The 16,932-nt window shown below is 31.7% G+C and overlaps 1 protein-coding gene across 1 annotated transcript; it reads right to left on the reverse strand.

The window, feature by feature from the left end:
• Positions 1 to 1,730: 1,730 nt before the first annotated feature.
• On the reverse strand, positions 1,731 to 3,960 carry LOC105167662 (tubulin alpha chain-like). The gene is given in 3 exon segments (NM_001304396.1): positions 1,731 to 2,488; positions 2,594 to 3,199; positions 3,800 to 3,960. Coding segments are annotated over 3 exon segments (1,353 nt in total). The 5' UTR covers positions 3,893 to 3,960; the 3' UTR covers positions 1,731 to 1,834.
• Between the last annotated feature and the right edge of the window lie 12,972 nt (positions 3,961 to 16,932).

Consider the following 16,932-nt stretch of genomic DNA (forward strand, 5'->3'; position numbering starts at 1 on the left):
TTAAAAAAATATAAAATTATGCTTTCTTTCCAAAAAAAAAAAAAAAACTTTTGAAATTATGATTTCACCTTTACGAAAATTCTCCATTTATATCTATACTTTTTTTATTGGGATTTTAATAGAAAATGCATCACCTCGACCAAAGAAAAATATGTAAACTTCAAATTTTATGCCTTATTCAGCTTTCGATATAAATTATTGAAGATATACTTAGTTTATATTTACCTCCTTATAATTATTAAGATATTAACATGATATGTTTGTTAATAAATTATACATAATATTGAATGAGTGGTAAAAATTAAAGTTTATGTAAATATTTTGTTAACGTCAGTATTTTTCGTTCGAACCTTAATGGGAATGATACAATTATAAATAAAAAATTTTGAAAAAGAATACAAGTATATATAATTTCATATTTCGGAAAAAGCTAAATTTAATTAACCATAGATTAAATGAAATAGCCTCTCTTTCATCAAAATATTAACATAGAAAGGTTTCATAGAAAATAAAAGACTGAATTTATCGTTTTTTATTTACAAAAATTTTTATTCAAATTAAATTTGATGAATAGAAACGATCAGAAAACTATAATATAGTTCTTGATCATCTCTTTAAATTGTAAGCATAAGATAAATATAATATACTACGCAATGTGATTAAAACACGGAGCCCCATCCGACCTAAAATTTCCCCATTGATATACTGTGATTGCCATCCTAAAATGCAAAACCTCCAAAATTTTATTACCGGCCAACTGGTGAATCTCAGCTGCTTTCACGACACGTGTCAGAGACCCAGAACGCCTTCATTCCCATGAGAAAGCGTATCTCAACTGGAACTGCAGGAAGGTTGGCCAAACTAGCCAACTGGGCACACTTCTCCGCTCACCCTCTCTCCTCCCCTACTATTATCGCTATATATACACACACACTCTCATTGCCTTTACAATTGAGTAGAGCATCCAGAAGGGTAGAATATATATTTCCAATTACTAGAATCTCCGGAGGACGAGGAGGAGGAGATGGATGAAGGGAGTAAAGGGTCGGCGGCAGCACCAGAGGCGAAGGTGGTGGTACACACGTGGAAGGTGCGGGTGCATAGCCAGATATTGAGGATCAGAGCAGAGGATTCAAATATTGGGGAAGATATCGGAGAAGGAAATGTGAGTTGGAGAGATAAGTACTTGGGAGTGACGCATTACATGGTTTTCTCCAGGCCCCTGTTGCCTGCTTCTCCTCTCAGCAAGAATGCTTTTTGAGGTTTTTATTCGACTTAGTCTTAGCATATATGTACCTTAAAACCAGGTTTTGATCAGCATTGCCTATCCCATGTTTCAATTTCTATCTATGTTTATGTTCAAAAGATGTTGATTTAGATTTTCATATGATTGTTTAATGTAGAGAACAGACGAAGCTGTAATTAACATAGCTTTTTAATCTTGGTGTTTCACCTGCCCAAGTAACAATTTGAGTAGCTTATAAGCGTTGGAAATACAACTAACAAGCATCATTATTCATCGTCCCCACTGCTCTGAAAATATCTTGACATAAATCAGCTATGGGATTACGACTCATGAATAAATATCTTGATCAAAGATGAATAATGAGATTTATGACAACCAGGCATGGATAAGAGGAGAACCACAAAAACATAAACTTCAATTATATATTCGGTGCCATACAGCAAGATAAGAAGAAATCACATTAACTGTTCTTAATTCAACATCAAACAGCACAACGAAATCAAGCCATACAGAACAAGCTTGTAAACACACTTAAAAACCAATGAGACCATTGGCTTGCTTCATAATGTTTTCTCAGCAATCAAGATCTTAGTAGTCGTCGTTCTCATCCTCCTCTCCTTCGGCAGACTCTGCCCCAACTTCTTCATAGTCCTTCTCCAGAGCAGCCAAGTCCTCCCTAGCCTCAGAGAACTCTCCTTCCTCCATACCCTCACCAACATACCAGTGCACAAAGGCACGCTTGGCATACATCAAGTCAAACTTATGATCAATTCTTGAGAAGACCTCAGCAACGCTGGTTGAGTTGGAAATCATGCAAACAGCTCTCTGCACCTTGGCCAGGTCACCACCAGGCACCACAGTTGGTGGCTGGTAGTTGATACCACACTTGAATCCTGTTGGGCACCAGTCCACAAACTGAATAGTTCTCTTGGTCTTGATGGTGGCAACAGCAGCATTCACATCTTTGGGAACAACATCACCCCTGTACATCAGACAGCAGGCCATGTATTTGCCATGGCGGGGATCACATTTCACCATCATGGATGATGGCTCAAAAGCAGTGTTGGTAATTTCAGCAACAGAGAGTTGTTCATGGTAGGCCTTCTCAGCAGAGATCACAGGGGCATATGAAGAAAGCATGAAGTGAATCCTCGGGTATGGGACCAAGTTGGTCTGGAACTCATTCACATCAACATTCAAAGCTCCATCAAACCGCAGAGAAGCAGTCAGAGAAGAGATCACCTGCACATTAAAATAAAAAATATTTATTAATAAAAAACATTAACCAATGCATAAAAATTTCATCAAATAACACCATACAACTCCAAGAATCCCAGAAATTTATACCTGAGAAATCAACCTGTTCAGATTTGTATAAGTAGGCCTCTCAATATCAAGTGATTTACGGCAAATATCATAGATAGCTTCGTTGTCAAGAAGCACAGCAACATCAGTGTGCTCAAGAAGAGAATGAGTTGAAAGCACAGAGTTATAAGGCTCAACAACTGCAGTTGAAACCTGAGGCGAAGGGTAAATGGTAAAACCCAGCTTTGATTTTTTACCATAATCAACAGAAAGCCTCTCAAGCAAGAGAGATCCAAGCCCAGATCCAGTACCACCACCCACAGCATGGAAGACCAAGAATCCCTGCAACCCGGTACAGTTGTCCGCCAGCTTGCGAATCCTATCAAGGCAAAGATCGACAATTTCTTTGCCAATGGTGTAATGGCCTCTGGCAAAGTTGTTGGCTGCATCTTCTTTGCCACTGATAAGTTGTTCGGGGTGGAACAGCTGGCGGTATGTGCCAGTGCGGACCTCATCGATCACAGTTGGCTCTAGATCTACAAACACGGCGCGAGGGACGTGTTTTCCAGCGCCAGTTTCGCTGAAGAAAGTGTTGAATGCATCATCACCACCGCCTACGGTTTGATCACCAGGCATTTGCCCATCGGGCTGCAAAAACAGAAGCAGCAAATGTTCAATACCGTCAAATATCACCAGATCTAATAGGAATCGAGAAATAAACGAGAAGCTATTAGGCCTGGCAAAATTACAGAAAAACGTACAGCTCATTAAGGAACAAATAGATGTTTACGAATAATAATCACAATTAATTCAGGAAATCGCTAGATCTGATCAAATTAAGAAACCACATTATGGCATTTTCATTTTTAGATCACCAATTGTTTTCTAGATCTAATAAAATTACGGAAACCAAACGACTCGTTCAAGGCATTTTGAACGACAGAAACAAGAACAGATCACGAATAGCTTGGTAAATTTACTTTCAGGAAGAAAATAACGTCAACATACCACTAGATCTGACAAAATTACATTACAACAACTAATAACGCGTTAAGGCATTTCGATTGGTGATTAAACCAAATGAAACAATCAGATAAGATCAGTACAAAAATCAATCCGTATTTACGAAAAAGCTAAAACAAACACACAAAACCCATAGATCTAAGAAATTAAAGGCACTGAACAACAAAATATTCAGATCTGAGACATCAACCGCTGAAAAAAGGAGAAATGCAGATCTACACAAACCTGAATGCCGTGCTCAAGGCAGTAGAGCTCCCAACAAGCATTGCCGACCTGAATACCGGCCTGTCCAATGTGGATCGAAATGCACTCTCTCATTTTCGCTTTGTTTTTAGGAAGACGCAAAGAGATCTAGATTGGAGAAGGAAGGAGAAGGACCAGAGGCGTATACAAAGACGTCTCTGGAGGAAATTCTTCTGAGCGAGTTTAGGGTTAGCGGAGAGGGGGATTTTATAATTGAAGTCAGTAGGACAAGGAGGTTGATATTTTTCAAAAAAATAAATAAATAAATAATAGCTGGCTGGTGACCGTTGCCCGCTCCGGTTTTTAGGGATGCAGTCATGGAGATCCATTTGAAATTTGAATTTTGTTGCTGACGGGTACGGGTTTGGACTTGGAGCAAACCCGTATACTCGTAATCTGTTGTCCTACTGACTTCAATTCAACCAGGCCCAAATCCCATAAAAATATGTTGTCGGCCTGTGTAAGCCTATATACAATGGGCTAAGCCTACTCTATTGCAAAGGTGACAACAAAGCTAACTCTAGTGGGCCGAGGCCCAAACCAAAACATTACTGTTGACATTCAGAAAAGACCTAATAAATTGACTAATAATTGGAGTTTCGAATATAAAGTCCATAATAAATTTGAACTTTAAACATGTTCAAATTAGTGAATTCTCAACAAGCCCGATTTTTCTTTTTATTTTGGATTGATTAATTGGGCTAAAGCATATTCAATTACGGCCCGTTAGAAAATAAAAACATGGGTTCAAGCTCAATCGAAGTGAATCCAAGTTATCTAAACTTTACTCATGCCTATAGATAGACAATAAATCCACAGAAAAACAAGTCTAAAAGCTTTCTGTCACAACAAAGCTTTACAAGTTCCACGTCTCTCATTACATCAAGTTTTTGAAGCCTTGATAGTTGATACCATATTCCAAAATGACACGTAATTTGATCCATAAATGTATAAAATTTAAGAATAAGCTTACAGCTCTTGGATTAACTTTTGGAGAGAAAAATTAGATAATAGTCTCCCTTCACATATATTATGACCCCATTAATTTATATTTATAAAATTTTCATTTATTCATATTTTTCTAGTACTATGATTCATTTTCAGAAACTCAAAATTTGAATGAATAATAATCATGAAAATGAATTGTGTATTTCATCATTAACTTATACATGAAATATTTATTTATTTTTGCTTCAAATTTAGATATGTTTTTCTCACAAATTGTAAAATCTTCATAATTCAGAGCTTTATAATCGATTATATACATAGATATGTGGAATTATTTAATTTTAATAATAAAAAGAATCGGGACACATTAAATTTGCATCTTTAATATTTAATTCCAAGTTTGGGTTTAGAAAGGTTTGTGGTGAGAAAGGTGAAAGGAAAAGAGATATTTCAATGATTGGTCGGTGAAGTGTCACACAGAAGTCTTCTCAATGCTCATCACTCACAAACTTCACTCCAATTACCAAAACTACTCATGCCCACTCATTTCATTTCATCTCATCTCATCAACACCTATACATTCATTTCCACAGCACCCAATTACATGTAATAAAGTATGGGAGGAGCAATTAAGACAATGACAAGTAACAAAGGGGTTCAAATCAGATTCGAACAAAAATAATGGAGGACCAACAAGTTGAAATGAAAAAGGTAGATATGCAGACAAAGTTTTACCCATTTACAACTCACCGGACGGGATTGCTGACTTTGCCGGCGGGAACACAGTGTGGTTGCAACAGCACTCTTCCAGAGGAAAGTTTTAAAATGAGGTAGAAGGCGTTGGTGGGAAATGAAAACTGACAGGGAATTGAAGTCGGTAGGTGGAAGTGGACAATTTCGTCATTTTCGGTGTAATTCCGAGGATACAAAGATAAATTCGGAAGATACAGTAAAATGGGATAACAAGACGGGATTCTAATCCCACCTCCGTAGTCCGGATCCATATCCGGCATTTTATCCAGCACAGTACCGGGCCATGCGCTTTTATACCGGGCTACGTTATTCGGAAGGAAACACTGGCCAAACCCCGATAACGCAGGAAATCATTGGTATTCCTCATTAGTAAACATGACTTAAGTGTATAACATGTCCTAAAATACATATCTTACGTATGAGTATATATATACAACGAAACATATGGGAAGTAAAACAAATTACAGAAGCACAATTGTCAAATTTAGCGTATTTAAAATATAATTCGATTAAAAAAATTATTTTAATTTGAGTGATGCGTCCATTGAGCTGGAGCATGAGTCGTAGAATTTGCTTGCTTGCCTGCCAATAAATTAGATTTTCCATACAGGCCAACAACAGGTGGTGGTCCTGATCAATTATACACTTTTTTGTTGTTCAGTTTACACTTTCGATGAGGTTAAACATCATTTTTATTGTCAAAAAAGAGTTAGTTACGAAAATGTCCCAAGTTCATACCTCGTTTCAAGAGTCCAAAACCCATAAATTAAAAAATAATAATAATAACAAAAGAGAAAATAAAATACTAAAAAATAAATCTTGGGCTTTTGATTAGCATGTGGGGAAAGGGCACGCCAAGCAATGATTTGATGAGGGTAGAGTACAATGCAGAGGGCAAAACAGGAGGATTATGAATGGCTGTACCCATAATTAGTGTGATGGATTGGGCTGGAAAGCTAATTATGAGCATAATGTAATAGTATTGATTTCATAAATGTGGTAATTAATTAACGTGGGATGGGTTGTCAATTGGACCTAGTCTAGTTGTGGAACTCCAAAAAATTGTGGTCCATTTCCATTTGACTAATCTTTTAATCCAACGCCCATCATATCTGCCTGTATTGTACTTGTTTATCGCTTTTAGCCTTTGCTCACATTTTAATAAACTAATATGGTAAATTACAACTATTTTTTCTTAAATTTGACAAAATAAGCAAAACCCTTCAAATTAATTAAAACACTATAAATATCAGTTTCAAATGGAAAATAATTATATAGTCCCCTAATGGTGAGGTGGAAATTACTATTTTACTTGTGTTATTATTTTTTATGTATATTTAAAAAATCTGAGGGTGGGTAAAATAAATAATACTAAGGCATATTAATCCATAAAAGCATTTTAAAAAATTCTAAATTTTATACAAAATTAATAATCCAAAAATGACATTTTGGCCAATTCACCACAAAATTAGATAAAAACCTAGCGATGGCTAATGGAATGAGATTGTTGTTAGACAAACGTTAAAATAAGGGAGATGTTTGTAATTTTCAAAATAATGAAGAGAAATTTATAGCTACGCCAAATTTTAGGAGATATGGATGTAATTTACCCAAATTAACAATGAGGAATTTGATTTAAAAAAAATGAATTGATTGCTCTAAGAGGTAAATTTTTTAAATTTTAAATTTAAAAAATTATTTTTTTCTATAATAATGAATCATTTCCTCATATTTGAAATCTCTCGATTCGATATAATTTTCTTATTCTAATTTAATTATATGACAAGAACAATAAAACGTATCTTGTAATTGATCATTCATTTTAGACTATACACTCCTCATTTATCGAATATAACACAATCATTATGTCATTTGGTATAATATAAATAATCCATTTCACAAACTTGGTCGCAGTAATAGACCTATGACTTGGTTACGAGGTGCAGTTTTGATCCGCTCTGCATCTAGATGAGGTTATGTCAGGATTTTAGCTACTCAAACTCAATATTCCATAATAATAATTTATAGGCTTTTGTGATCATGTCCTTACAAAAATAATTGATTTTTTCTACACTATAAAACACTACGGTTTGAAAATAATGATAAATTAAGACTATTTATCACGGTCAAATAAAATCAATGTAATAACTTAAATTTCGACCACAATGACATAAATATCTCCATACAACTCATGAATAAGAATTCTAACGACAACAAGGAGGCCTACTTAACAGGGATGTATTAGGCGTTACTGAAACTTCTCACAGGAATTCTTCAAAAACTTCCCAACTAATACTAATATTAATAAATATTTGTCATGATTTTGGATATGCCTGAAATATTTGAATTTTGGATATGACTAATATTTTAACCTCATTTACAAAAATAATGGGTAATAATTATTGTGCAGTCATGATTAATTAGTAGCATTTACCATAATTTTTACTTTTAATCATAATGATTAACTATAACAAAAGATCATATTTTTTTCTAGTTAATATATTTAAAAAGAATTGCTACGTTGATCGCTATTAAGAAAATTGAAATTAGGATGTTTTATTACAAGGAACAAATACTGCAAAAAAAAATACGGGATTTGTAATGGCCGGAACGGTCTTTGTAGCAACTTTAAAATGGAAAAAATATTTTTGACGTCATATTTTTTACCCAAAGAATTTGGAACGGCTTTTGAAATTGCTATAAAAATTTGGAACACCTTTTCTTTTTGTGAAAGTTCACCGTTTGAAAATTTATTCCAAAGGCCATTCCAAATATAATTCGCCGTGGCTATTACAAAAATCGACACAAATTTTTTACCGCTACAAAATTTAGGGGAATTTATTTAAATAATGCAGAAAATTTTTTTTAGAGATTTGGTGTATTTTGAAAAGGTTTAAAAAAGTGAATGGATACTGTGATGCCACAATTTCCATTAAATTTTTTTTTTCAAGTGTCACCGCGGTGATGAACCGCGGTGACACAGAATTTTAAAAAAAAAAATATTTAATATGCCACCGCGGTCACTGACCGCGGTGGCATGAATAAACAATTAAAAAAAAAAAGATGGTGCAGGCTGCAGCAACCAGGTGCTGAGCCACCGCACTCACGCAGTGTGGTGGCTCAACAATAATGTCATTTGTCCACACATTGCAGCTCACACTATTTTAAGTGTGAGCTGCAATGTAAATTTTCACAAAGCAAAGCAGCTGCCTACATTGTTGTTCTTCATCTTCCTCCTCTCGGCAATTTTTCTTGTTCTTCCTCTTGGGCAGTTTTTTCTTGTTCTTCCTCTCAGTTAATTTTTAAAAATATTTGAAATCAGTATGTCTAATTTTGGCCCTATTGATACCAGTGTTCTGTACGGGCAATTAAATCATCGGTCTAAAGATGTGTCCGAAAATACGGATACAATATTATCCGTACGACGTGGTGAATAGCCTTTTTTCGTGTCCTCCAACTAGCACCACGTCATATTCGTGTTTTGCAAGTACTCCAAAATATGGGGTTTCTTGGTGTTTTACAGTGTGGGCATGTTGAAATTGGCACCCACTTAATTACTGTATTAGTAGAGAGATGGCACCCCGAGACACATATTTTTCATTTTTCGGTGGGCGAAGCAATCGTGACACATACTTTTTTAACAACTTCAAAATTACACCAAATCTCTAATTTCTTTTTTCTGTATTATTTAAATAAATTCCCCCAAAATTTACTATGATTTTTGGAACGGCCATGTTGGCATTGTAATGGCCACCGGAAAAAAAGAACATTAGATTTAAAAATCAAATATAAAGCCGTTACAAAACGTAATACAATTGAATGGTCTACAAGCCGTTAAAATATCTATTTTCTGAAAATTTGGAATTTTTTTAAAAATAATTCTAAAAGCTTATATTTTATGAAAATATGTTGAAAAGAATTTCTGAAAATTTTTAAAATTTATTTTTCTGAAAATATTTCTGAAAATTTTTCAGTAATTTCGAATAATTTGAAACTTATTTTAATTTTTTTGAAATTTTTTAATTTCTAAGTTTTTGAAAATTTATGTTAATTTTACGAATATGTGTGTAAGTTGTGTTATTTTATGTAATCTGTGTTAATTTAAGAAAATATGTGTAATTTAAAAAAAATTATAAATTTAATTTTCTAGAATTTTTGAATTTTTCTGAAAATATTTCTCTAATGTGTTCAGTAATTTCTGAAAATATATATTTATGTATTTTTTTAAATTTGTTTCAAATTTCTGTAATCTTATGAATATTAGAAAAAAAGTTGGGATTTAATTTTATGTAATTCTTGAAAATATGTGTAATTTGTTTAATTTTATGTAAGTTGTGTAATTTATGTAATTTGTATTAATTTAAGAAAATATGCGTAATATCTGCCATTTTTTTCATTAATTTGTGTAATTTTATGTAACTTTTGTGTTAATTTATAATAATATTCTTTAATATATTAGCAAAAATATAATTTTATACATAATGCATTTATTAATGTTTATTATTTTCTCAGGTCCCGATCATCAGCGAGGCTCAAGAAGTGAGACGGCGGATGGATCCCACCTGACCTAATCCTCCAGCAGCCCAGCCTTCAGCTGATCCCCAATACCTGACGTCGACAACTACGACGATGAGTTCCGGCCGAAGGGGATGCTGATTTGGATTAAGATCTTTTTATTTTTAAAGATACAATGTAAAAAAAAATAATTTTATTTTTTTGTTATATTATATATTTTTTATATAGTATTGCACGTTTAAAAAATTAAAACTACCTAGATATAACAAAAAATTCAATAATTTATTCTTACCAAAAGAATATTAAAATAGATTAAATATAATTAAATATTATATGGAATAGTTTTTATAATTCCATTTGCAATGACTTTTAGAATACCAATAACTGTCATATAATCATGAAACCGTTACAAAAATCGTGTAAAAAATAGTTATCAAATTTGAAAAAGGCTGTCCAAAAAGTTGTTACCAAAACAGTAACAAAGGTAGACAACCATTACAACATAACGCATGACCGTTACAAAAAGTATTCCAAATACCACTCCTATATTCAAGCACAACCATACCTATATGTGTTTCAAAAGCCGTTCCAATAACAATTAAATCAAATTTAATTTGATCGTTCCAAAAATAGGTCCAAATGCATTTTTTGCAATTGAACTACAATTGTAACGGTCTCTTATGGCCGTTACAACGTTGAAGCAAGCCGTTACAAAGATTTTGTAATGCCTAAAAAAATTACGGTAAGAGGTGCTATTACAATAATTGTTACAATTTAAAAAAAATTATTTCAAATTATTAATTTTGCCGTTACAAAAATAGTTATCTTTAAAATGATTTTTTTGTAATGAATGCACATGGGTAGAAAGAGTTGGGGCACCACATGTTAGGAATGACTAAGTAAATGGCCTTTTTCTTATCAAATGGGTTACATAAACTTCTTTTCATCTATATATATTGAGCCAATTTATTATCTTTAGAATGAGAAATATGGGTATGTGGATTTTGGAAGAATTATCACACGTGTGCGCCTGCCCGTCATGTATTTTGAGAAAAATCCTCCTCTTACCTGTATTTTGTCTGTTGATGAAGAGCCCCACTTACCCATTTTTGTTTGATGATTTAGAGTCCTGTTTACTACTTTTTCTCAAAAAATCGAGTCAGCTTCTCTATAAATAGCCTCATTCTCTGATTCATTTGACACACAAAAATCAAGCTCTCTTCTCTGTTTCTATTCTGTTTTCTCTCTTTCTCTTTCTGAGTGTTCTTTCGTTCGTTGTTTCAATTTCTCTACCACGACTGCATGTGTTAGAGAGTTATAGTTGTGTTAATTTCAGGGAGCGAATGATTTACGTTATTTGCACCATAATAGTACCAAAATTTCACTTTCAAGATAGTGATTTGTCCACGACACAAAGTTTCTTTTCTAACACCATAAGCCGCTAATGAAAAATTAAATTAAACCCTAAAATCATTTCAACCACAGTGGATCTGATGGTGTTCCCAAAAGCACCTACACCTACACCCAAACCCACTCATCATTTGTCTAATAAATCCCAACCCTTAATTTTTTTTTAACAGATATTTCAAATAAAAAGCAAAGGCCCATATATATTTTTTACTTTAAAAATTGCTGGAGTTGTACTCTTTACAACACCACCGCTGGATTTAAAAAAAAAACTAAGTACAATTTGGTGCCAAAGGATTAGCAGACAATTAGGGCCTTGTCTGTGAACTTTACCTCCTTATTTTGTGTTGTTTTTTAACATCTTAAATCAGTTTAGTGTGATTTTCCGTGTCTTTTCACACTCGTGTAAGAACTTGAGCAAATATTTGTAATATATTATGTGGAGGTGATGTTGTGCTTTTGTTCTTGTTTTGTTTTTTTATGTAATTTTATTTTGTTTATGTTTATAGTTTGAAATTTTTACTAGTATCTCGAGATTGTGTCACAGTGGATATGCAGTGAAATTTTTATAAATTAATAATATTGAGATCATATAATATTAATTTAAAGAGGTATTAATTAATCGATAAATTAATAATTTATTAATTTAAAGAGATTTTTTTTCGATTCAACAAATCTATTGAGTATGAAACTGAAAATAATAGAATGCCTTTGCAACTAATACGTGGAAGGAAACACTCATAGCTAGTGACAACTACTATTCGCAATTTTTTGTTGCAGTATGAGAACGCAATATCAGAGCTTTTGGATGCAGTAAGAAAAATTAAAGATAAATACAATTAGATTTAAATTTTAAGAAGAAACAAACAACAATATAATTATATTTTACTAAGTTGTCTTAGTTATATTTAGAATTTTATAGAATTATTAATTTAAAATATTCAAGGGACCATTAATATGTATAAGAGTCTTCCAAAAAATTATTATCTTATTAATTTATTATGTTCGAGTACGTATATATATTTTTCTTTTTCTTTTTATAATAGTCTCTAAATTTATTGTGTATTTGTTGTCATTTTATTAGGGTTAGAAGTATTTGATAGGGGTACTACTCTCCTATGTAACAATTAGACGAAAATACCCTCTTAAATGAAGAAAATAATAAAAAAGTCACAAGATCCGTGTATTATTTATCGGGTCGGGTCTCTAGACTGACTCGCCCCATCCAACCCAGAGTTTGAAACCCCAAATATCAACCATTTATCTTACAGTAGGTATTCTCTGGGATACCGCTACATGGACCTATTATGTACAGACGCTTGAATCTATAAATACCGCTGTTCAAAATCATTTATGGTACGTCGTGTTCATTGCTTATTCGACCACATTAAACCTTCTAGATCACTTGCAACCTCATATTATACTAACTTAAGCATTGAAGGGTCTTAGTTGGGGACTTTCCAACTAGCCTAACGATCTTCATTGTTCTCAGGATCCACATCTCCAGGTGGTTTAGGAATCATTCGACCTTGTCTTCAGAAGCGCCATGCCTGACCTGACCTCATTTGAACGATCTGGATCAATATTCTCAAATTTAGGCTTATTTTTCTACCACCTATCAGGAAGATAAGTAATTTTATAAATAAGTTGGTAATATTCAATTTTTTTAAATTTATAACTATTACTTTCAAATACTTTCATTTTTTACATCATTACAATTCATTCACTTTTTAAAAATTCCACACTTTTGAAAAAATATATATATATAAGTTTCTACCGACACCCTTATATATGAGGATAAATAACAATATAAATATAGTATTTCATAATGAAAATGGATAATTATATATACATATCCTAATTTATTGTCTATCTATACAAATTATTTATGTCTTTTTTAAAAAAAATATACCTACACCCCTAAGAAACTTAATATTATTACACAAACTACTCCTTTTTATTGTCATGGAAGGTTTTTGTAATTACCAAAAAAAAAATAAAAATAATTTATATAAATAAATTATAGATTAAAAGGTGTAAATATAATTATCCCTAATAAAAATGATAAGAATACCCTTTTATGTTACTGATGACATATATATTACATGCAACTCAATGAACGAGCTTTTCCATAGGTGTTCATGGCATTAATTATATATCTTAACAAAAGAAATGGAAAAATTGCAAAATACCCCGGTGTTATAGGTAAATTGTTAAAAATTTATCTGTATTAATTAAATAGCAAAAAATACCTTTTATAATTATAAATCCTACAAAAAAAAAAACCCTCTCCGTTAAAAAGAGAGAGAGAGAGAGAGAGAGAGAGTTGCCTACACTCGTTGGAAATGAGAGTGGTATGACATTTTGACCTATTTTCAGTCTTTGACCTCTGAGTGGACAAAATCACCCATATCCTATACCATTATCCCCTCTCTCTTTTTTTTGATCAGTTAATTCTTTACTTTTTTTCATATTTTACTAAAAAATTAATATTTATCAATATTGATATGTAAAACTACTATTACATCACATTAAATTATTATACATATAAAAATATCAAATTTTAAAATGCAAATGCATAATTTTATTTCTAAATATTATTAGTTGATTTAATTTTGTCTTGGATATATTTTGAATTGTATTATTTATATAAATTAAGTAAATAAATTTTAATGCTTTAATATAATTATATTTAAACTAAAAAAATACATATAATTTAAGTCATTACATTACAAAATTAAAAAAGTAATTAATTAATTAATTTTAAAAAATAAAAAAAATTGCAACTGCATCGTCTTCCCCAAGTTTTCTTCTCCACGTCCCCACTAGTCTTCCGCCAGTTCTCTGCCGCCTCACTTCTCCTCCTTTCCGCGGACACTCACCGCCAAAATTTGTCGTCGCCCGCCCAGATCTCGGCATGATGTCATCGCCAAAACGGTGACTGTTGCTAGAGGTGGAGCAATGGCCCTCCACCAGCATACATATACATACGATATATATTACCTATATATATATATATTTGTATTTTTATACGTATATATGTAGATATATATATATATATATGTATACATAAATAAATATAAAATATATTTTTAAAATACATAAAATTTGGACCTTTTATTTTTATTTGTTGAAGATCAAGGGCTATTAAAAATTTATTAGATCCTACAGTTCTGTTGCAATCATAAAAGATCCAACGATCATTATAATAACAATAATTTATATTACATAAGAGTATAACAGGAATTTCAAACAAAAAAATTAATACCATTAAGTAAAAAAAACGGCAAAAGGAACGTGTGCAAACTTTCAAAAAACATAGGGTCTTTTTTGCTTATATTTTTAACACAAAGGGTTTGTATCTGAAAATCTATAACACATGGGGGTTTCATGCAATTTTTTCATAAAATATTTACGATTTTTTTCATGATCCAAAAATTAATTAATTATTACATGATGCCATAAATATTTAATCATCAGTTGCATTACGATGATAATCCCATGAACCTGATTAAGGTACGTACCAGTCCCATGAACATGATCAATATATACTCTGACATTAATGATCTAGTAATTAATTTCTGATTATTGCGTAATTAATTAAATTAATTAATTCTTCCCCATATGATCCTATAGCCTACAACACTAGAGCTACTAGATAGGGTAGCCCTTTAATTTGGACCATGCTATTATATTTGATTATTTTCCCGATTTTGGGACCAGACTAGACTATCTGTGCTTTAAGATAGCAAGAATCTAGATTTTATGTAAAGTAATTAATTTAGTAAATGCTTTTTCAGAAAGAAATTAGTGTAACAATGTGGCCATGCAATCCTGGTCTAGGCCTCGACAACTTACCCACAATTTGGGGGCACTGTTCGGCCAGAAATTTAATGGGAAAAGAATATAATTCTGATTTCATAATTATATGATAGTTATAGTTTTAGTCCGATTGGAATTTAATTTAGTTATTAAGCATTATAATTTTAAAAAATTCGACACATTAAGAATATAATCTAACGAAAATTATAAATTTGATTGAAATTTGACATGTGCATCTCACGTGAGCCTCAAATTCGATCACAATGCTGGTCTAGACCTGAACCAATTAGACATAATTTTAGTGCCCCAATGGTGGGGAAGAGCATTATAAAAAAAGTTATTTATCAAAATGAAGCAATTAATTGTGAATTGGCTTATATGTTTGTTTGAGTATACATGGGAGTTTCAAATATTTCTTTTCGGGTATTGTACTGATATATTATTATTTATTTAATGAAATTTAGATTTATTGAAAAAAAATATTTCTTTTCCTGTTTAATAATTTTGTATTTTTTTAGTATGCTATCAATTATATTATCAATACATTTCATTCTTATTAATTGAATAAGGTCTCGTTGGCAATTATTATGCATTTCTTACACATAATAATGACGTGGCATAATTTATGTTGAATTTAATCACTAGGCTTCAAAATAAAGTGGGCTAGTCTGATATTAGTTGCCCAACCAAAGGGAAATTAACGTAACCCAAATAGACAAATATGTTTGGAACAATGTCAATTCAAGAATGACACAATTTTTAACGTGGTCTATAACTTGTCACATGATGTGTTAATTTTGCCAACTGATTAAGATAATGTTGTAATAATAATATATTTGACCACTCGGATTTTGATCTAAATTTAATATTTATTTTCAATACAGTAATCAAATTATGAAAAATTACATTTAAACTTGTGTTATTGGAGAAAATTTTAGGAGATCAAAAAAGGCAGGATAATAATTTTAGGCATGTAAGGACAATCGATTTGTAATCGATTGCGGTTATTATTGCACTACATGACTTTCTAGTACAGGTGTTCTAAAATAACTAAGGTCGATGGATTAAAATTTGATCGAATTTTTTTTAAATAATTTTATATTAAAAAAAAATTAAATTTTATCAGTATTCGGTAAAAATATAATTCAAAATCAAATTTGAATGATGTATAATCATATAAAAAAGTCACAGCTATTAAATATTTACTGGTAAGTGTTATTTCATAATGATACAATGTTTATTTAATTAGAAGGTAAATTACATCGATACCCCCTATGATTAAGTATAATTACATGAATAAAGAATATTTATGTGAAATTTGCTACTGAATAAAGGGTATATTTGAGTAATTAATCACAACCTCAAGGGATTTCAATATAGATTTCCATGAATATGTACTAATATTAAAAACAAAGGCTCTCTACACTCACAAATTACGGTTAGTAACATTGCCGCACCAAATTTTAAATATGACAACTGTACCCCTACTTAGATAACCTTAAAAATTAATTATAATTACTTTCTTTTTTTTTTCTTTTTACAAAAGTGACTTTACATAATTTTAATACTACACAAATTATTTTGTTGTGTCGGTAATACCTTAAATTGGTTCTCTTTTATTTCATTCATTCATTCTTTCTTTTGAAATGTGATTTGTTGTTTATATATTT

Source organism: Sesamum indicum, linkage group LG8, assembly GCF_026168435.1.
Source record: "Sesamum indicum cultivar Baizhima isolate 11 linkage group LG8, ASM2616843v1, whole genome shotgun sequence".
Taxonomy (NCBI): Eukaryota; Viridiplantae; Streptophyta; class Magnoliopsida; order Lamiales; family Pedaliaceae; genus Sesamum; species Sesamum indicum.